At 38.8% G+C, this 23272-nt stretch overlaps 1 protein-coding gene across 2 annotated transcripts; it reads left to right on the top strand.

Moving 5' to 3' along the window:
* Positions 1-128: 128 nt before the first annotated feature.
* Positions 129-18827, top strand: LOC139933854 (coiled-coil domain-containing protein 146-like). 2 transcript variants are annotated; one of them, XM_071928088.1, is made up of 16 exons: positions 129-169; positions 796-935; positions 1923-2005; positions 3937-4146; positions 4733-5041; positions 5551-5778; positions 6134-6293; positions 7901-8023; positions 9163-9422; positions 10392-10556; positions 11295-11519; positions 12120-12348; positions 13156-13284; positions 14225-14362; positions 15413-15661; positions 16627-18827. In XM_071928088.1, exons 2-16 carry the CDS (start codon positions 804-806, stop codon positions 16828-16830), a joined length of 2844 nt encoding a protein of 947 aa, XP_071784189.1. In that variant the 5' UTR covers positions 129-169; positions 796-803; the 3' UTR covers positions 16831-18827. The 2 variants fall into 2 exon arrangements, with proteins under 2 accessions (XP_071784189.1, XP_071784190.1); XM_071928089.1 differs by having other exon boundaries at positions 163-173.
* Positions 18828-23272: the final 4445 nt, after the last annotated feature.

The raw sequence follows: 23272 nt of genomic DNA, 5'->3' as shown, positions 1-23272 counted from the left end.
ACTTTAATTATTTTACACTCAATAAGAGACTTGTAGTACAGCAATTTTGATTGGCTGTTATGTGAAAAGGGTTCAACATTGATCCAATAGGCGTTCAGTTAACAGAAAGGTTTACTGAGACTCCTTGGAAACTGAATAAGCAAAGTTGGTACAGGACGACGGGCAAGTAGTAAGTCTTGTGTTTTTATTTTTTCTTCTTCTATTTTTTCTGTGTTCGAAATTGAAATGTTTGTAATTTGTCCGTCTAAAATTCTTGTGTGATTGTGGATGTAAAGAAAACCTGTTTAGCCTTGTAATTTATGCTTTGTAAGCTTATTTTTAGGATGTTTAAAAAGTTTGACATGACCCTTGACAGTGACATTTCTAGATAGAATCTAGTTCTAAATAAAAAGTGGTAATCTGTGTAGGAACCCATCTGTAGCGCCCTCTATATTTCTTTATCACTCACTTTTGAGAGAATTTTGGTCACTATTATTAGTATTATTACTAGTATTCTTGAATTAAGCATCAATAGTTTTTTACTGACATTGCCGAGTATCAAGTAGAAGTAGAAGTAGAACTTAGAAGTAGAAATTAGTTAGAATTATATTATTAATTGGTTGCTTGGGTATAACTATAATGTCAAACTTGTACTTGTATAAGTTGTAGATATTTTTATTTGTTAACATTTTTGCGATTGCATGGGATCTTTTACCCTGAACTCTGTTGCAATGTATGCAACGAAGGAGTCTAACCTTAGGCTTACCTTTTGTTCAGACATTCATGTAACAATTTGTTGTCCGTTTTGATTGACAGCTACCACAATGAGTAAAGGGAGCAGTAGTGACGATGAGAATTATGAGCCAGCAATCGCTCCACTGGCTCCAAAAGTCATCTTACAAGAAGAAAGCCAGGTTGAGGTCTCGGCTAGTCCTGCGTTCCAATGTCTGGATGAGGTAAAGACACTGTGACATTTTCATCTTTAGTAAAAAATGGCGTGTCATAGCAGACTGGTCAAGAGCCACCGGACTCGAGCTCTTGGCCCACATTCATGGCTCTGCTTGCCATAAGCAAAGAATTAGTACTTGCAGAAGCAGGGAAATCTGTGCTTACGCCTAGCATATTCCATGGGTTAGCAGGGAATTTTGGCTTGCAAGTGCGCGTGCATACATGTACTCCATGTTACTAGGTATTCTACGCTTACATTGCTAGTGCAGATATTTGTGCCGTGCAAGCGGAGAATGGTCATTGTGAGCGCAGAATTCGGTAGTAAGCAGGGCCCAATTTCATAGAGCTGTTAAGCACAAAAATTTGCTAAGCATGAAATTTCTTCCATGGTAAAAACAGGATTACCTACAGGTATTCAGCTGTTGTTTGCTTATCTTGAAAATCTCGTGGCAACTCAGTTGGTAATCCTGTTTTTATCAATGAAGAAATTTCATGCTAAGCAAATTTTTGTGCTTATCAGCTCTATGAAATTGGGCCCTGGAGCCATGAAATTGAGCCCTGGTGTTTCTGATCAGCAGAGTGTGGGTTTGAGTCCCGGTCATGATATTTGTGTCCTCGGAAAAGGTTTTCTACCATAATTGCTCTATCCATCAGATTTGAGATTAGCTGTAGGCCCTTTGGGAACCAAGACGGCTTATCAAGGAAGAGCAGGGAACCTCAGTGTTACTGCTTCACATACAAGACCCTGTGTTTACATGTTTCCTTAGGCTTGTGAGCTACAGTGATTTAGTTCACTTATGCCGCATAAATGCGGCATTCTTGGTTTTGTTCCAGAAATATATAGTAATAATAATCAAATTTAATCATGACAAGTTTGTAGAAATTTAACATAATTAATTTGTCACCATTTTCCCTTTGCTTCAGTGAAGATGGAGTTTAGTTGTCTTTTTTTTTTAAATCTTTTATGTTTTAATTTTATTTGTTTACATCTTTAGCTGTTCCAACAAGGTAAACTAACTGGAACTAAAGTTGCACAGCTCAAGGCAAAGTATACAGAACTCCATAGAACTCTTGCAAGGTAAACGGATGTCTTCTTTTAAAACAAGTTGACTTATTTGCTTAACCAAGTACTCACTTTGATTACTCTTACTTTTGGTAAGATTTGTCACAGAGTTGACAAACTATTTCCACTCTGTCAATATGAGTCAGATGTCGCCCAATGCATTATTGAGTTATAGACAGTTTAATGTGGAAAATATAATTTTTTAAAATTATTTTTCTTTTTTTACTTTTTAAGATTTATATTTGCATGGTAAACCTTTAGAACACTTTTATTTAGGCAATAAAGCTTATTAATACACAATTTTGTGATCACACTTTAGTCTAATTTGTATCCTTTCGCGCGAAATGGTGGTTTAAAAATATCACTTTACTTGTAATTAAATTTTAACCAAAATTTATATACTCGCTATTATTTCAAATGGGAGCAACTCAGCAACGCGATACACCCCAAAGCTTATACCAAATAACTGCTGCTGGTGTGTTCTTAGAGTGTCATGGCCGAGTGGTTAAGAGCATCGAATTCAAGTTCTGGTGCGTTTTCACCGGAGTGTGGGTTCGAATCCCGGTCGTGACACTTGTGTCCTTGAGCAAGATACTTTACTATAATTGCTTCCCTTCACCCAGGGGGTATAAATGGGCACCTGCGAGGGTAGAGGTTGATATTATGAATGAAACAGCCTTTGGAGCGATATAAACTGTTGCCCAGGTTGTATACTCCCAAGGGAGCTGAGAAACATTAAAAAGGGATGTTATTGGCCCTATGACCAGGGCACTAATGTAAAGCGCTTAGAGAATTAAGTGTTAGTTATTAGGCGCTATATAAATCGAAAGTTATTGTTATTATTCTTTCCAGCCATGCATATTACTGATTTTTTTTAAATTGTCAACATCTGACTCATTTTCACAGAGCGGGTCACATTTAAAACAATTCAACTGGTAATGTTTTGTATGGTGTCACAACTGTGCACAGATTTAAATGTGTGCATTTATTACCATATAATATCATACTTAAGGACTCAATTTCATAAAGCTGATAAGCAGAAAATACTGCATTACAAATAATTTTGCTAAGTTAAAGTTGAGTGGGGGCACCAGTCTTAACGTAATTTTGGCTGTTATTGTGTTAACCTGTTTCTGTTAAGCAATACTTTTCTGTGCTTAGCAAGCTTTTGTGCTTACAGGCTTTATGAAATTGGGCCTAGGCTGCAAAGTTTACCTATTAAAGGATTTGGGTTCTTTTTTAAAATGTCCATAGATTTACATTAAACTATAGTGGAAAGCTTCCCTTCAAATATTACTTATTGAGGTGCTGTAGTTTTTGAGAAATGAGTAAAACAATGTCATGAAAATACGTTTGTACATATGCTTAAAATAATTGTCATGACATTGTTTTACTCATTTAAAAAAAAACTACAGAACCTCGGCACGTAATATTTTCAGGGAAGCTTTCTACTATCATTATCTTCAAACTGTGTAAGTTTAGTGTAAATCTGTGGACACTGTTTTTTTGTCCTACAAAAAGTACATATACCCTTTAATCAAAACCACAGTTTATGATATTGAGTGTTCACACAGTAAGACGGTTGATCGTAGCTGCATTTACCACTGCAGGCTGTTAAAGTTTACCATTCAAAACAACAGTGGCTGATATTGAACGGTTAGATAGTAGGAGGGTCAACCTTGTTCTGTGTATACATTCACCACATGAAAGGGTATTGCAGGCTGGCCTATTGTGGCTTCAATTTTGTGAATAATGAGTATTTCCAGTTTGTATAAGTCTATTTGAGGTTGGCAGGTTTGTGAACAATTACGCTATTTCAAAACTGACATAAACATAAGTGCTCCACAGGATTTGTAAAAATGCAATAAAATAGAATTAGCTGTTGGAAACTGAATGGTATTAATTCCCCCAAAAACAAGTAGCCTTACCGTTAACTATTTTCTTAGAACAAGAGATTCAGAAACATCCCACCTACAAGAAGCCAAGAAATGTACGTCGGTCCTTGAGAAGCAAAGATCTGAGCTGGAGAAGGCAGACAACTTTCCTGAGAGCTCCAACACAGAAGTGACTAAGCTGCGCACTCAGTGGCTCAAACACACCAATGAGATTGACCAGTCATTGGAAAGAACCTATCAAAATGATTTCAACATTGAAAGGTATGGTCCAGGAGTCATGCCCGATTAATTTTATTTAATTGCAGTTTCACTAAACAAATAATGTGAAGAGTGAAGTTTGAAGAATAATGAAAGAAAAAACACCCTTGACTAAAGCCATTATACACTTTCGGAACAGAAAAAAAAAAGTTCCCAGATTTATAAAGAACTTACTGGGTTTACAGAAGGTAATGGTGAAAGACTTCTCTTGAAATATTATTCCATGAAATGCTTGTCGAGAATTGGGGATTTATTGTAAACACATGTCATAACACGGCGAAACGTGCAGAAACAAGGGTGGGTTTTCCGTTATTTTCTCCAGATTCCGATGACCGATTAAGCCTAAATTTTCACAGGTTTGTTATTTTATATATAAGTTTTGATACACAAAGTGTGGGCCTTTGGACAACACTGTTTACCGAAAGTGTCCAATGGCTTTAAGAAATTAGTTTTATTTTTTAAATTATCCTACTTCAGACGGGTCAGAGGGAGTCGTTTCTCGTAATGTTGTATACCATGTCCAGTGCCTTGAAATACTTATTTAGGTTAAATGAATTAAACAAGTTTGGATATACTCTTCATATTGCAGTCTACAGGAGGAGAAGCGGATGCTCGAGCGAGAGTACAGCCGCCTCCCCAAGAAGGAAGAGATTGACAAGCAGACCAAAGAACTGAATAAACACATCGAGGACCTACGTCTTGAGATTGGCCAGAGGCAGCTAGAGGCCAAGAATCTACGGGAGGAGCTGGCGACGAGACAGAGGCAGATTGAGCTTGAGAGGAAGGAGGTGGAACATGAAGTTGAGCACCAGGAGAAACTGAAGGAGGACCTCGTCCAGGTACACTCGCTGCCGGGGCAACTGCTGAAGGACATGGACAAGATGAATAAGCAGAAAAAGTGAGTTTGACAGGAGTGATCAGGGATGTGAATTCTCTGTTATAACCCCCAAAAATATTATTAAAGTTATTTTATAATTATATGAAAATGAAGATAAAACCTAGATTGCAGAGTGTGGCTTTCATAACCAAATACAAATGTACATGTATGTTCGCAGGCTTTGAACTGGCAAGCTTTCACACTCACAAGCTTTCCTGCTTTGCGGTCATAGTTGAGGTTTTTGATATTGGAATGAGGTGAAATTGTGTCAGGAAACCGACTTAGATTTATAGAACTTGGTGCAACAAAAATTATACATCTTCAAGTCAGTGCAAAAAAACATTGTATCTTTTAGAATAACACTTCATTACAATCCTGTTTGAAAATGTTTTTAATTTTTGTCAATTTTTTTTAACTGTCGGCTTCCTTAAACCATTAAGGCAACAAGGCTCTCAATGGTAATTTTGTTTCTGTAAAACGCTTACCCAGTGGATCCCACCCTATAAACAACCCTTGTTAAATCCATGCAGTGAGGTGGATAAGAAACGTTCCGAGGTGGATGAGACCTGCGCAAACTACGGCTCTGAGCTGCAGCAGCTACTTACACGCCAGCAGCAGCTAACAGACGACAAGTTCCAGCTAGAGCGAGAGAAGCAGAAGAGCCAAGGAGTCCTGGAGGAGACGCAGATGAAGTTTGATCAGAGGATGAAGGACTTTGAGTATGAGAAGGAGAAGGAGGCGGTTTATCTTGGGGACAGGTGAGAGAACTGTTTGAATTCTCTTTCTGTCATGTCTGTAGGGTGTCGTGGTAGAGTGGTTAAGAGCATCAAATTCAAGTTCTGGTGGTTATAGTGTGGGTTTGAATCCCGGTCATGACACTTGTGTCCCTGAGCAGGGCTTGACTATAATTGCTTCTCTTCGCTCAGGGGTATAAATGGGTACCTGCGAAAGTAGAGGTTGATATCGTGGATGAAACTGTGAAAGGGTTTTGGTACCTCGATGTCAATAATAACATTTGGTATTGAAGGCATTTTTATGTCCAGCCGTTTGAGGTATTTCATCCAATTTAAAACTTAACAACTAGGTCTCATTTTCTGGTTTCTTGACCTTTAGAGCGACCCTTGACCTTGGATTGCGACACATTCAGATGGAGAAGAAGAACCAACATGACATCTACGCACGTAAGTTGCGAGAGAAAGAGCGTGATTTGCGCAACTTGAAGAAGACAGAGCTTCAGCTGAAAGTGGCCAATGAAGGCTTGGCCCACACTCAGGTAGGCAGGGTGGCAGAGATCAAAGCTTGTTAGAGTTTGTGATGTTTTGTTTTATATCATGTATCTTCATGGGTTTGAGGCATTGTATGGTGAGGTAGAGTTTGTTCTTCAGAGAACTGCTTGCTATATATTCTAATACCACAGAGAAGTTTTTAAAATTAAATTGGGAGACTTCTCAGTTCTGAAAAGAAGTCTCCTGACGATGACTAGAGCAAGCTAGTCGAGACACTGAGACCAATTAAGAACTCACTTGGTGGTAGTGCAGTTAATAAGCAGGACAGTTTGTGGTTAAAAAAAAAGACAGTTCTTTTCAGAACTGAGAAGCCTCCCAAAATATCTGACAAAATCTACTAGGTGGTTGTAGAATATAGAGCAAGCAGTTCTCTAAAGAACAAACCCGACCTGCCAAGTAGACGCACACATGGTTTTAGTGTAAACCAATTATATATAGAGGTATCAAAGTATATTCAGTTTGTGGTAATGCTATGTGTGTATTTCTTGCGGTGGAGGTCGTTCTTGAGAACAACTGGAGAATGCTGTTTAGCAGGAAGTTGTGCTTAGCAAATGTTTCTGCTTAGCAAAAATGAGCATGGGAACCATGCAGAGTCGAACAATGTACATTACATGGTATTTAAGCTGGTAAACTGTTTCTGCTGTGCAAGATTTTTATGTGCTTAGCAATAAAGTGCAATAAGATCATAGATGGGACTCCTTAAAGACAGTGGACACTATTGGTAATTGTAAAAGACCAGTCTTCTCACTTGGTGTATCTCATCATATGCATAAAATAATAAACCTGTGAAAATTTGAGCTCAATCGGTCGTCGAAGTTGCGAGAAAATAATGAAAGAAAAAACACCCTTGTCACACGGAGTTGTGTGCTTTCAGATGCTTGATTTCGAGACCTCAAATTCTAAACTTGAGGTCTCAAAATCAAATTCGTGGAAAATTTCTTCTTGCTCGAAAACTACTCCACTTCAGAGGGAGCTGTTTCTCACAATGTTTTTTACCATCAACCTCTCCCCATTACTCGTTACCAAGTAAGGTTTTATGGTAATAATTATTTTGAGTAATTACCATAGCGTCCACTGCCTTTAATGATCCTAACCTTCCTTACTTTAGATATATGATTTTTCAGAATTTTCCTATTTTATAGGAACATTACAGAGTTGGTTTTTGCTAACAAAACATTTGCTGGCAGTATAAGCACTTAATGTTACCCACCATATAAAAGTTTGAGATCTACCGGCCGTCTGGGTCACCAGAAAATAGTGAAAAACTGATTACACATTTTTGCATGACATTGATGCCAAAAAAAAAAGAATAAAACGCTCACTGAGTGGTAAACTCCAAACAGGAAATTAGTTTTATTTATTTCTCGTCAAATATGAAACTTCAGACAGAAAAAATTCATGGGATTTATTTTACTATCATCATCATTAGGCATGTTAGGCAGTGTATGTTTTATGTAAATCTGTGATCTTTACAATTTTTTGTCCTACCAATTCTGTTATGTTCCTTTAAGTACTTATACAAGTTTGTAATTTTTCAAGTAGTAAAAATAACTCACCAACAAACTAATCTGAGTATCTTGGTTTGTCCTTGCAGTCCGTCTTTGACAAAGTCAAATCACAAGCCGATGGTGGACCAAAAGATGACGGGTCGTTACTGGAGAAGCGGAAGGAGTTACAGAGAGAGGTTGAGCAGACCAAACGAATGCTTGGGAATCAGGTAAATAGAACTTAGCACGAGTATAATAAGTAAGCTGCCTGCAACCTGGGCCCAATATCACACCTGAAAATTTTGTATGCATGTTGCAGCCTAGTCGTCAAGCGCATTTAGACTCTAACTCTGGTGTTTCTGATCAGTAGAATGAGGGTTTTGAGCCCTGGTCTTGACACTGGTGTCCTAACTAAGCTTGGGCGATATCTCGATATAATCGAAAATCGCGATACCATTTCTTTAACGATTACCATATCGTCTTGATTTTTTGTTAATCAAATTATCGGAATATCGTGGTTTTGATGAAGTATCGCGATGTCTTCCCTAATTGAGACGTCTTGCAACCACAACTGGTTGTTTAAAAAAAAAATTCAAGTCCCAGAAACAACCCCAAGATCCCCCAATTGAAAAAAAAAATAACATCAAACACTTTAGCGCCCAGGCGGTCTCCCACAGACACTTTAGAAGTAACACAATGTATCAATTACCTCCCCTGTGTGGGAGCCTTGTGCGCCGCCTCGCCCGCCGAACTGCAGACCACAATGGGATCATATTACAGAAACCACAACCCATCCACAACCATTTTATGAATGAGAGGTCACTCCATGTGCATTATGGATGCTTATTGGTTGAAATGAGCAGGTTATACACACACATGTAAGAACAGCCATGCGCAGTAGACACTTTAAAAGACACTTTGTGTGTAACTCATAGAGCTACAACACCATGGGTAGACAGTACACCTCACAGATCCATACTTCGATGGGAAATGAGCATAGTATTATTCTTCAGATACACATCGCGATTTAATCGAATATCGGATACTTTTTGGACGATATATTGTGGGATAATAAAAGCAATATCGCCCAAGCTTAGTCCTAACCATTTACCTATTTTCGCTTATAAGCCGTTAAAAGAACCCATGTGACACTTATTGTTAAAGAAAAGGGGTTTCCACAGTGTTTTTGGCAGTGGCTGCATCTTATAAACCCTTATAAGGTTTTACATAAACGGGTCTTATAATTCCATAAATTCAAAAACCTGTCTGTAAATAAACAATAATGAATGCTTTGAGATCCCTGTAGATAAAGCACTACATACAAATTATTTATTGTTGTTATTATTGTTCCTTTTGTACTCATCGGCAGAATTCCTTGACAGCCGTGGAGCAGGTCAAAGTTGAACAGAGCATCGCCGAGGAAGAGCGTCTGCTGTACGAACAGAGCGACCTACGCATAGAGGTCGTTGAGTTGACTCGACTGGCCGCCATCAAGGGAGATGAGAGGGAGCAGAAAGCGAGAGATTTCATGCGAGCCGAACTGCGATATCACCGCGCCTTGGATGACCTCAAGGCCAAGGATCTGTCCATTATCGACAATAAGAAGAAATATCAGGAGATGATGATAAGGTAGGAGATTGTGGTGGGTATCACCCGTTTCAGACAGGCGCACCTCTAGGTCGACCAAAATCAAGTTTTGACAGGGAAACTTAACATTACATTTACATTGGCTTTGCTCATGGCAAAATTGACATCTGAAACCAAGGCGCTCCAGGGTAACTCTGAACGACTGCAACAGTCAATATTTCAACGTCTAGCACATCCAGTCACTGTTTCAGACGTCAAACTTTTCATGCACTTAATTCAGAGTTTGGTTTGAAACAGGTGTTATGGAGGAGTACCAGGGCAGTGTTCATGTGGCCAGTTCAGGAATGGTATTCTTCCTACTTCAATAATAATATCGAAGTCTTATATAGCACACATATCTACCAAACAAGGTACTCGAGGCGCTGAGTATATACAAAGTTTCAGAAAGATAGGTTATTGCAGTGATGGATTCTGAGACCCAATTATGTAGCACTTATAAGGGTTTGCAAGGTGCTACGGCGCATGAAGCAGCCACAACCAGGAACACCGGGGCGAACCCCTTCTGTTTTCGATAAGTGCACTGGGTTCTTTTACATGCGTTACACAACACATGGGACCAACGGCTTTACATCCCACCTGAAGGACAAGCAATGGTAAAGTGTCTTGCTTAAGGACACAAGTGTCACAGCTGGGGATTCGAACCCACACTCTGCTGATCAGAAACACCAGAGTTTGAATTCGGTGCTCTTAACCGCTCGGCCACGACACTTCCTTATTTTCAATTTTTTTTTTGCCCTCAGACAAGCCAGTAAATCCATGTATGATATTCTTCCTACTATAGGGTCATTTCCATTTGTTTTGCCCGTAGGAAAAGCAGAAAAAATTGTGTTTATATATGTCCCGAATAGTCTACTACCGTCTGCATCATACGTACATGTAGGCCAGTCCTTGCACTCGATACACTTTGCAATTCTAAAGCAGTGTCTTATCAATTTATTTATTTGTTTTCAGGTTGCGTGATTTTGCGAAGATGTATGACGTGATAAAGAATGAACGTAACAAGTGTGTTAACTTGATCCAGGCCAGCACCCAGAAGGCTGCTGAGATGCGAGAGAAGATTAAAATCCTTCAAAACGAGATCGAGATCCTCCGTACATCCTGTCAAACCAAAGAGAGGTAAGACCGATACTAGGAATAGAGGTCAAAGGTTAAAATTGAGAATAACCCTGGGCTATTCTCAAACCCTGCCTTGGGCTCCGAGCGCTGCGTTACGCAGCGAGTATGAGCCAGCCTTCCGGCCTGTCTTAGTTAAAGGCAGTGGACACTATTGGTAATTACTCAAAATAGTTTTTTGCATAAAACCTTTCTTGGTGACGAGTAATGGGGAGAGGTTGATGGTATAAAACATTGTGAGAAACGGCTCCCTCTGAATTGCCATAGTTTTCGAGAAAGAAGTAATTTTCCACGAATTTGATTTCGAGACCTCAGATTTAAAACTTGAGGTCTCAAAATCAACCATCTAAACGCACACAACTTCGTGTGACTAGGGTGTTTTTTTTCTTCATTATTATCTCGCAAGTTCGATGACCGATTGAGCTCAAATTTTCACAGGTTAGTTATTTTATGCATATGTTGAGATGCACCAACCATAAAGGCTAGTCTTTGACAATTACCAATAGTGTCCACCGCCTTTAAATATCGTACCTACTCTCACTATACTTTTTTAGTGTTTATGTTTTTGTTTGTCTGGGCATGCAGCTTTGGCTGTTCTGGTTATCCCCCAATTTCCAAACCTCCTCAATACTGTTCTTTATTACTCCCGGAATAAGAATTAAAACGTCTTGAAATGAAATAAAACGAATGTACACCGAACACATTGAGTCGAGACCTAATATTTGCACTTATTCCCGTTAGACACTTACAGAAAGCCCGTCTGAAGCATGTGAATGCCGTTGTCTTGCGTGACCAGCTCCGTAATGAATTGGCTAAGCAACAACGCATCGAGGAGGAGATGAGAGAGAAGAGGGAACAGCAACGTCTGGATATCGCTAAACTCAACCTCATGATCAATCAGGCAGAGGAACAGATGGTCAGACTCAGGAAACGATACGAGACGGCCGTTCAACACCGCAATGACAGGTTTGCTTAGATTGCTATTTTGTTTAACCCATAAGGCCGGGGTGACTAGTGAAATTTTGTACTGGACTAGTCATGCCTAAATCATTCGCAATTTTGACACTAGTCCTGACAAATTTCCAAAGATGCATTGCTGCAATATGTTTGCCGTAGGCGCGATAGTAAAGTTCACGCTGAAAGAATTGAAGGGTTGTGTCACTTAAGCCTAATTGTGTTTCATAAGTAGGTTGTGTTGTCGTGAGTAGTCGTGAGCGACACAATTGGTTCACCAAACAGGTAGTCGCGACTATATTTGTAGTAGTCTTGAGTATTTTTTGTCGTAGTCATGTCGGCACAATTAACCGAGTAGTTGAAAAACGGTAGTCTGACACGACTAAGCATTCAATATTTGTGACAATGACACTAATTGAGTCCAACTTTTCACAGATTTTTTATTTTATGAATATGTTGGAATACACCAAGTGAGAATACATGTCTTTGACAATTACCAAACGTGTCCAATGCCTTTAAGATGTATTGTTTTTAGGGACAATGTAAACAATAAGATGTAATGTTTTTAGGGGCGTGGTAAACAATAAGATGTATTGTTTTTCTTGACCTCAGGGGTGTTCAACTGATTGAGAGGAATGAGGAGGTCTGCATCTTCTATGAGAAGGTGAACATTCAGGAGGACATGATCCGTAAAGGAGACGTGGAGCTACAGATGAGAGAAGAAGAGATTCGCTTTCTTAAGATGCAGGTGACTGAAGAGAAGAGAGCCATCATGCTGGGGAGGGGAGCCTTGCCTAACAAGAGAGCCTTAGAGCAGGAGTTGGTCATTTTGCAGATACAGGTAATGAATGAATAGTAATAGTGGCTTCTTATGATAGTACTCATATCCGATGTGGCAGGAGATTCTGTCCCCCCGGAGATTTGGTCCCTCCCCCACTATGGCAAACTGTGTACAAACTTCTTCTGATAGCGCCCATTTTTGAATCATTCTCCTCAGTCCATGGGACCGAATCACCGGCGGACAGAATAGACCCTTCCCATGAAATATGTAAACTGCACATAGCGCGTGCGCACTAACGTTTTGGTTGGCAAAATGAGGGAACATTGCGCTGTTTTATACACGGCTAATGGGTGCGTGACGCAGACGCGATTGCGCGTCTGCTTAGTGCACAACTCTATGGTGTTTGCCAACGAACAGGGTCTGTACGCATGCATGAATGTAATTAGCATATTTCATGGGAAGGGTCCATTCCCAGGGACACCGTCACTCAGTGACGCTAAAGATGCTTTAACAATTCGGTATCTTCCCTGGTACATTTGGGACTAGGTTTTAATTATGGGGCCTACTCCTTTTTTACATTGCACCAGGTAATGGTTTACAAGGTGCTGTGCTGCAATATGCTGCCAATATGCTCAGAAACTACTTTACTTCAGATGAGCCATTTTTTCACAAGGTTTTATACTCTCATCAGCTCTCTGTTGCTCGTTACCGAGTACGTTTTTTTATGCTAACAATTATTTTGAGCAATGACCAATAGTGTCCAATGAAGAATAAAATTTTTCATCAGACAAAGAAATTACAATTTCCATCAAGAACGGTCAAATCAATCAAAGAAACAAATTTTATATTTTGGTTTGTCTGCTATAGTTGTCTCAGTGTCAGGATCGCATGGGGGAACTAGAGAAAGAACTGGAGAATCCGTACGACGAGAAGAGAGTTCGCTTCCTGGAAGGTAAAGACCTCAGCCCAGCCGACCTCAACAAGAAGATTGAACAGGTAAGTAGGAAAGTCTGTGGTAAGGAATCATTCAGAGGTAATTTTTTCATCATGTACCAGGTGTATGGATGCATTTGAGTGCATTGTTGCTGAATATTTGTGTCTTAAAAAAAAAAAAAAATTATTGTGTTTTGCCTTTTCTGTTCTCCAGTATTTTACCCTTTAACATGCCTTTGAGTGTGCGTTACTAATCATTGTATATTCTCTTGTAATGTGTAATGTTATCTACTATTTACATTTGTCTTGCTTTGTGTTGTACACATCGCTTTGAGGCTGTCTTTGCGGCAATACTGTGCTTTATAATTTCTTTATTATTGTTATTAATATAATCAAAAAGTGAAATCTGGACTAGTCCGTTTCACGAGGCGATGGGAAAGACAATTTCTCAAAGTGATTATGTTCTGAGACAATGTACAAATGAAATTCCTTCGATAGGCCTATTTGTTTAAAGCCAGTGGACACTATTGGTAATTGTCGAAGACCAGTCTTCTCACTTGCTGTATCTCAACATATGCATAAAATAACAAACCTGTGAAAATTTGAGCTCGATTGTTCGTCGGAGTTCCGAGATAACTATGAAAGACAAAAACACCCTTGTCAGACGAAGTTGTGTGCGTTTAGATGCTTGATTTCGAGATCTCAAATTCTAAACTTGAGGTCTCGAAATCAAATTCGTGGAAAATTACTTCTTTCTCGAAAACTACTCCACTTTAGAGGGAGCCGTTTCTCACAATGTTTTATACTACCAACCTCTCCCCATTACTCATTACCAAGTAAGGTTTTATGCTAATAATTATTTTGAGTAACTACCAATAGTGTCCACTGCCTTTAATGTAACATAGATCCTTGGCATTTCAGTTTTTGTTCACAATAAAAATAAAAAAAGACATGGAAACCCGTCTATATTACTGAATGAGATTGTGTACTTTTGTATTTCTAGCTTGAGGTACGTCTAGCTGAGAAGGAAGAGGGTCTACTTGAGAAGGATCTTGTCTACGAGCAAGTCCAGAGACTGGCAGAGAATGTCAGGAATAAAGTAGACAGTGGCAAACAAGATACACTACAGCTAGCCAAGAAGGTATAGTAACAGTCAAGTACAAATGATCTACCTTCGTAATCAATAGTTCACAACAGTTGAAATGTGTATTCATTTTGGTTTTTACCCATACACTGATGTGGGTTAGCACTGTATACTCAGTACGTCCCCGAGTCCTGTGAAAAAAATATCACAGGCATGTTACTTGAAATGTGAAATGTGCTCAACTGCTGTGAAACATTCGCTGCGAAAACAGCCCTGTAATGTCATAAAACGCTTTGCATGAAGTATGAACTGGGCTTTAGACCTAACCATTTTGCTTTTTCCACTAACACACCAAATTGATTTGACTCTTTTGATTTGTTGATATAAATAGATATTTTACTCCTCTTTGAGTTAGACTGTTAATGTTTGTTGATTTTGTTTTTTGTATTTGTCAGGCATCAACAGCTCTCTTAGTTCACTCCCTCTATCCTTGTAACTTTGTGTGTTGTTGCGTGCATTTTAGAATATTTTTGAATACTGATGTGATTTTGTTATGGTCTCCGTGGTCAGTGTGCTTTTTTCTGTGCAATATTTGTATGTGATTTTTGCATTTTTGATTTCCTAAATACCTCTCTGTTTTCATTTAAATATAGTTTACTTTTAATACACCTGTTGTATTTTAATTTTAATTTTAATGGACACTGTTTTTTAATTCAGCCAGTGGGCTACAATGAGCAGGTTTTTTTTTATAAACCATAATAACAATAATAATACAATAAACATTCAAAACAAGCCTTTTTGGCTTCGGTAAATGCTCCCGTATTGTTTTGCTCCATGACATTGTTTATTTATTTTGTATTTCCACTCGTTATTTTCTTGATCTGTTCTCTGACTGTCTTTGACTCAAATTTTTGTTTACTTATTTGTTAGGGGCTTGTGACCCGTGGAGAGCAGGGTCTTCACTATCGGCTAATACAGTAGTAAATGGTCAGTGTTGATTTCAACATGACAAGCTGTTTGGGGTTTCATTGACCAATATGGAAATAAATGTTGATTGAATTGAATTGACTTGAATTGAAAATGTCTGGATACATTTGTTTCCTGTAGGTGAATGAACTCCAGGCTAAGATCAAAGACATCACCCGTAAGATGATGGCATCGGTCTCAGAGCTCTCCATGACCCAAGCCGAAGCGGTCAATCTTCAGCAACAGGTTCGCACCAAGGAGGGTGAGCTGGACCAGGCGTATCTGCGCATGGAGCAAGGTGAAGCGCCCTCACAGGAGGCTGCGCGGACGTGGGAGCGAATGGTGCGGGATGAGAATAGAAGGAGAGAGGATACAACCATGAAAAAAATGGTATGTTTGAAGATGTGGAATTTTAAAAGATGAAGCATGTGGTACTTCTCCTGGCTGGCCCAGAATTGTAACCTAAATTTTATTGTACAATGTGCTTGTGGTTATGATTCTGTGTTGTTATTTAAACTTGGCTATTTTTCTATGTTTAGTAATGCTCTTAACCATTCAGTATTTTGTTTAAAATTTTGACGTTTGTTTTAAGCTGCTGGGCACCTCGAAAAAACAGTGTTTCACTGAGAGGTCTCTCCAGAGTAAAGACGGATAAAATAACAATAGATGTACCTAGAGGTGAAAGGGAATTTCTTCTCAAAACATATCTTATGTCACAGGTTTTCATGGACTGCTTTAGTCGTGTCTGGTGTTTTCTTTTGGTTTTTATGTTGATTTTACTGTCCCTGAACACCCAGCAGGGTGGATATGGCGCATTACAAGTCTTTATTATTACATCAAAACTCTGAAATAAACTTCCAAATCACATCAGGGACGCAACATCCTTCAGCATGTCACTTCTGAAGTAGTAATAAAGACATTTATAATGCACAAAAAAATAGCTCACTTGTATCAGGCTCACTTGTTTCAGGAGGCATACCAACAATGACTTATTTATTTCATCTGGGCCCAATTTCATAGAGCTGCTAAGCACAAAAATTTGCTAAGCATGAAATTTCTTCCTTGATGAAAACAGGGTTACCAACCAAAATTTCCACATGATCTTCAGGATAAGCAAACAACAGCTGAATACCAGTAACAAGCAATATGCAACAAATGGAAATTTGGTTGGTAATCCTGTTTTTATCAAGAAAGAAATTTCATGCTAAGCAAATTTTTGTGCTTAGCAGCTCTATGACATTGGGCCCAGTGCTTCAGCGCCTTTCAGCAAACCTTTGATTTAGGCGCTGTATAAATTGATTATGATTGATTGATTGATCTTCCCTAATGAAAATAATAATGTCCTCTGCACTCAGGTTGAGGAAGATGAGGAGCAGTATCTGACGGCAGGAGGAACGACGACGACGGCCGAGCCCCGCCCCAATGCCTACATCCCAGATGATGACAGTGACCTCCCGGTACCTAGACCCTATGGTGTCCATGCTCCGTTCAAACCACGGGAAGGTGGTGCCAATATGAGACACATCCGCAAGCCAATCATCAAACCAATTGAGATCTGAGACATGTAAACACAGCTTGCTGGATCATGAAGCGATACCAGCCAAGGGTGCGTGTTTTGGCAATCCTGACCTAAAATAAGTTTTCTTTTTAATAAGTTTTGGTTTTTACCCATACACCGATGTGTTAGCACTGTACTGTATACTCAGTACTTTCCCAAGTCCTGTGAACAAATATCACAGGCATATTATTACTCGGGTAGGATTCAATCCATGACCTGTGTAATTCTGGAGCAGAATCTTACTAATTATAACACCTCTTACAAATGGTCTGCCTTTTCATTGGTTTAAAGCGCGTCACATGACATGTCTTAGTTATACTAGACGGCGGCCGTGTGATAGTGCTTCGTTTGCCGTGTGAAAGTGCATCGTTTGCTGTGTGATAGTACGACGACTATCACACGGCATGCAGTACCCATATTTTTTTTTTTCCCACCTCGAACACAATCAGTTGTGCATCACTGTATCTGAAACGCGCGTACGATCGTTACGTGTACCAAGATGATAAATAGTCTGTTGGGGTGTTATAAAACAAATATTGACTGCTATAACTTGTGCTGTGGTTAAAACTACGACTCCCTCGGTGATCCCCATACTGTTCCCTTTTGGGATTAGAATCTCGGACTTTTGCAATTCTAGAGGAGTTTCTTACCAACTAGACCACCGAATTTTCCCTGATAGCTAGAGGCATTTCAAATCCTATGTTTTAGCAGCCGGTACCGCAACAATTTATTAGACAGAAATTTTTGAATCGGGATAAAGAATATTAATTTTGGTTTTACCAATATACACCAATGTATGTTGGCACTGTATACTCAGTACTCCCCCGAGCTCTGTGAATAATTACTCGGGTGGGATTTGAACTCGCGACCGTTGCAATGCTAGAGCAGTGTCAGTCAATTAACAGTTGGCAACAGCTGATTTCTTTTTACAATACATTCGTGTTGGAAACACTTCTATATTTTATGTAAATAAAGACAAGCTTTGTATAAATTAGTATATACATGTATAACCATAACAATCTGCATGAGATAAGGAAGTTTGAAATGGGATAGAATTTTATTTGATCAGCAGTGGTGTTTGCTGTTGGTAGCACAATTTGTAATTAATATAGGTTTTCTCGGTCAATTTCGGAAAAAGAGCCGCCAATTTAACCTCAAAGCTATTCTATTTCACGCGAAATCGAATGCAACTGAAAAGGGTCATTCGATTTCGTTTTATGATTAGTCAAATGTAATGTTGCGTCATTCGACTTAACAAAATAGTCATTCAATTTAACAATTCATCAAAGCAGCATTCAAATTCGCAGACGCTTCTTGAGGCGTGTGTGTCACGAAAAAGAATGTCGATACGCTAAATTGAACAGAGTGCTAAAGGAATTTGACTCAACTCAAAAACGAAATTGAATAGCCGAATTCTGAATTTGAAACGCAGTAACAACTGGAGAGGCAAAACAGCTTTAATTTGAACGCACGAAAATGAAATTTACTGCTGATTTGCTGAATTTGACCGAGAAAACCTGTATAGTCACATAATGATGTACAAATATATAAAGAGTGAAGATTCGATTTTTTTTACCAAATAACTTCTGAAACCGTCCAGAATGTCTAAATGCTGGCATTTCTTTATTAAAATTAAAGACTATACGTTCCTAACCAATATTGTTTAAAGAATGCAGAATCGATTCTATTACAAAAAATCTTCCGAAACCGTCCAGGATATCAAAATGTCAGCATTTCTGTATAAATAAATAAAAACCTAATTAAATGTAACTTCCTAAAATCCTAACCAATATTTGTTAAGTGGTGTTAGCTATGGGGGTTCATAACAAGACCAAAATATTTTTTATTTTTACAATACGGAGGTGTAAGAAACTGTATTAAATAGGTTTATCTTCAAAATTTTCTTGTAAATTTCTGGTTAACCAAGATTAGATATTCGTTTTCCAAACGATGTATTCGCTTGTATATTTATTTAAAAAAACTGTACATTTATAAATTCAGAACTTGATGAATAAAATAAAATAAAAAACGAATAGAAAAAAACAACCGAAGTCCTTATCTGTTGATCCCGGTGGTTTGTGAATACACGTGTAGACCTACGTCAGATTTAACTGCCAATCTACAGAACCATATAGGGATCATTCCATGTCAAATCAAACAGTGGTCCCCATGTGACCCTATCAGGTTTTTATAAAACTTCAATAGATTATTGGGTGCGTTCGTTTAGTTTCCCTGGGTCTACCCCGCAGTGCTTACTCGGGTGAGCCCCTGACAAGAGCTAATCGAACGACCACTCACCGCTCTCGTAGTGACGTCGTTTACCCGGGGACAGCCCCCAAGTGACCCACTCCACAAGCAGGGCACTGGGGGCTGACCCGGGTGAGCCCCGTCAAAGCTATTCGAACGTACCGGGGCAGACCGGGTCAACTCAGGGAAGCTAAAACGAAACGCACCCTAATTGGATGTGGCTCAAATGAACACATACAAAAAGCTAAATCATACTCCATGTCGTTTTTGTGATATGACCCATTGAAATTCGGTCGACGCGAAAAGTGATTTTTATGATGATTTCCTACTTCGAAAGCCCATAATTTAGTTTTTGTATGTACCAGCATAAAAACTTACTTGGTAACGAGTAATGGGAAGCTGTTGATGGTATAAAACATTGTGTGAAACGGCTCCCTCTGAAGTTAAGTAGTTTGAGAAAGAAGTAATTTTCCACGAATTTGATTTCGAGACCTCAGATTTAGATTTTGAGGTTTTTGCTTTCATTTACTACATGTATCTCGCAGCTTCGACGACCAATTGAGCTTAAATTTACCAGGTTTGTTATTATGCGTACGTTGAGATACATCAAGTGAGAAGACTGGTCTTTGACAGTTACCAATAGTATCCAGTGTCTTTAAATTAACATTCAAATGCCAGATCATTATCAGGAAATGAGTAACACCATGGAGCTCTACACGTAAAATCCGAGAAAAACAATACATAAAAATAAAAAAAGTAATATTACATCAATTTAAATTTCTCTAGTGGAAGTTGTATGCTATCACGAAGTCAAACAAAAACACTTAATTGAGAGGGGTATTAATTAATTTTATTAATTAGCAATCTTCCACAATCTTTCATAACAAACGCTTTTTATCACCCAAAATAGCACACATTTTAATTTAAAAAGAACAAAATGTCATCCTTTGTGCGTCATCGGAGTTAATTTTCATTTCGTACTATAAGATAAAAGCCGAGGGACTATACAATAAGGACCCCCCCCCACCCCCGCTTCTCCCTATTACTGTCCTTGATGTATAAATCCGAACGCGATAAGAAGCTTTTTCATTTTGCTATTCACGTGCGGAAAAAACAAGTTGTTTGTGTAACTACACAGGTTGTGATGGTTTTAATTATCTTCCGGAGAGTGCCCTTTCTGACACAAAAGAAGACTTAATTTACAAGAGAGCAAGGACACCGATTTCAATGCAATTATTGTAAAATCATTAAACATCTCAATTGGACCGCTTTAATAAGTGAACCTTTGAAATACCAACCGTTTGATGGGTGGATGCCACGCTCAAGGCAATCCAAAAAGGAGTGATGCCATCACAATTTGTATCACTTTTGCGCACTTTGAAATTCCTTCACGCTAAAGGTTTGTCATTCATCTTAAACCAGGAAAAAAGGAAAATGTCATCACAACTTTAATTGCACAGTTCGAGATTTCATTCGCGCTACAGGGTTACCATTCACCTTAAACCCAGTCGTTGCTCGATTGTGTCCATCGTCAGATCTCGAGCAGACAACCTCAAACAATTTGGATTCAACATCGACGTTTTTAGAGCAAATGATGTGAAAATGAGAATCACGTGGAATATACTCATATTTGCGGCGTTAACACTTGTATTTGGTACGTATAATTATGCTAGTTTGCTGTTCATTATTGTTTGTACCGTGTTAAATTTGCATCGGGGATAGAGTATTCATTTGAGTTTTACCCATATACACCGATGTGTGTAGCTCTGATACTCGGTACTTTCCCGAGTTCTGTGAAAAAATTCACAGGCATATTACTCGGGTGGGATTCGAACCAACGACCTTTGCAATCCTATAGAGCCGTGTACCAACTGTATTCAGATTGTTGTTCCCGAATCTGAACCGTGTTGATCTTCATGCTGGTATTCAATCTTATAAATACGGATCATGGATTGTGTTTGTTTTCTCTGGTTTTATTTGGCCTTGAATTGGTAATTTCTCAAAATAATTGTTAGTATAAAAACTTACTTGGTAACGAGCAATGGATACCCACTGATTATGAGAAACGGCTCCTTCTGAAGTTACCTAGTGTTTGAGTTACTGAGTATACAGTGCTAACACACATCGGTGTATGGGTAAAAACCAATTCTTTATCCCCGATGCAAATTTAACATCTCTTATATCGTTGCGGTACCCCCTGCCAAACCATAGGATTGGAACTGCCTCTAGCGACCGGGCAACCTCGGTAGTCTAGTTGGTAAGACACTGCTCTAGAATTGCAAGGGTCGTGGGTTCGAATCCCACCCGAGTAATGCCTGTGATATATTTCCACAGGACTCGGGAAAGTATAACTGAGTATACAGTGCTAACACATATCGGTGTATGGGTAAAAAAACAAAATTAATATTGTTTGAGAACGTGTTAAATTCTCACTTAAAAATGATCAATAAACTTCAGGCATGGAGCCCCTTTTCTACGCTGCTGAAAGCACACACTTTGTCACCGACGGTGTTTTTTCTTTTATTGTATACTCCTGTAACTTTCACAGATTCGTTATTTTAACACATTTTATTTATTTATTAATTAATTCTTCGGACAAAACAATAAAACAAGCACAGGCCGTCCAGGGAAGGACAAAAGTGGGGAAAAAAAACTGTCATCAAAAAAGATGTGCCCCCCTCCCAGACCTAGCTCATAAAAAGGTAAACATGAACATTAAACACTTTAAAATTGCAGTAAAAATTGAAACAAAAGATGGCAAGTAAAAAGCAAAACACAAAACGATATACACAAGAACTACCGTATAAAACATACCACATTTAAACTAAGGCCCTTAAATGTAACCCCCCCCAAAAAAAAAAACAAACAAACAAACAAACAAAAAAAAAACAAAAAAAAAAAAACAAAAAAAAAAGAAACACCAATACGAGATGAAATGGGGGGGGGGGGGGTAGTAAAGTAATAAATAAATAATTAAATATATAAAAAAATCATAAAAATGCGTACACGTAAAAATGAAACTGAAGGATACACCAAGTGAAGTCAAATACTGGTCCTTGACAATTACCAAAAGTGTCTAATTATAAAAGATTCAGAACCAACAAACCGACTACCATAGTCGCAATAAAAGCAACAATTAAAGATGACCTTGTTTGCGTTCGAGCCCTAAAAATTAATAATAATTCACAACCCTTTCATTGTTATCTGGCTCTTTGATCAACCATTGTGTTTTTGAAGGTTAAGCTTAATTCCCAATAGTTTTCAACGAGAACACAAAAATAACGATGATCATTGAGCAAACAAAGAGAAAACACAATTTGTTATCTATTCTACAGCTGCAGCGGGGTTACCTTTAAGATATGAAATCGTATTGGTTTCAAGGCGCTGCCAGAGAACATTTAGTTATCGGCGCAATTTGTTTCTGCACTACGAAATTGGCACTGTTGAATTTGTTTTTCAATTGGGAATTTGGGGGGAAAAACAGGAACATTAAAGGATGGAATTTCTAATGTGAAGCAAACAAAAAATTGCTACCGGTGCGACCCCTTCTCTTCGTGATAAGTATAACTTGGTTCTTTTGCGTTCACTACATAACCCACGGGACCTACGGCTTTATGTTCCATCCGAATTCTGCAAGTCAGTCTCAATATTTCAACTTCATTTATATACGCAGATAATATATTGGTATCATCAGCAAGGGTGTGTGTGATAGGCACAGAGCCAGATGGTGGGAGGGTACGGTTTGTTCTACCGCCGGGGGATCCATGTTCGTGTACTGAGCTAATATTGGGCGGACATAACGCCTACGCACAGCCTAGAAATGAGCCACCAGTTTATATAGATACACTGCCGATGGACGCTGAAGGACTCCGTAGAGAACTAGGTTGCACACCGATTTCCAAAGGTATGCAACATGCAGTAGGCCTATACGTTATTGCTTTTAGCGTCTGCACACTTTTTTTGTAGGACCAGGGACCAAAAAACTGTTGCTTAGCCATTGGGTTACCAGCCTGAACATACAGCATTGCTGCGACTGGTGCCTGAGTAATTTCTTGATTAGCCAAAAAATTTGCTAAGCAAAATATTTTGCTTAAAGGGAAGGTACACGTTTGATAATTGTCAAAGACCAGTGTCCTCACTTGGTGTATCCCGTCATAAGCATAAAATAACAAGCCTGTGAAAATTTGAGCTCAATT

Source organism: Asterias amurensis, chromosome 2 (assembly GCF_032118995.1).
Source record: "Asterias amurensis chromosome 2, ASM3211899v1".
In the NCBI taxonomy this organism is placed as follows: domain Eukaryota; kingdom Metazoa; phylum Echinodermata; class Asteroidea; order Forcipulatida; family Asteriidae; genus Asterias; species Asterias amurensis.
This window is presented reverse-complemented; position numbering and strand designations above follow the sequence as displayed.

Excerpts from the sequence above, each read along its gene's own strand:
- LOC139933854 (XM_071928088.1), top strand. The coding sequence starts at position 804 with ATGAGTAAAGGGAGCAGTAGTGACGATGAGAATTATGAGCCAGCAATC. Across the intron at positions 8,024-9,162 it reads AACGAATGCTTGGGAATCAG|AATTCCTTGACAGCCGTGGA; the intron begins GTAAATAGAACT and ends ACTCATCGGCAG. Across the intron at positions 12,349-13,155 it reads TGGTCATTTTGCAGATACAG|TTGTCTCAGTGTCAGGATCG; the intron begins GTAATGAATGAA and ends TGTCTGCTATAG.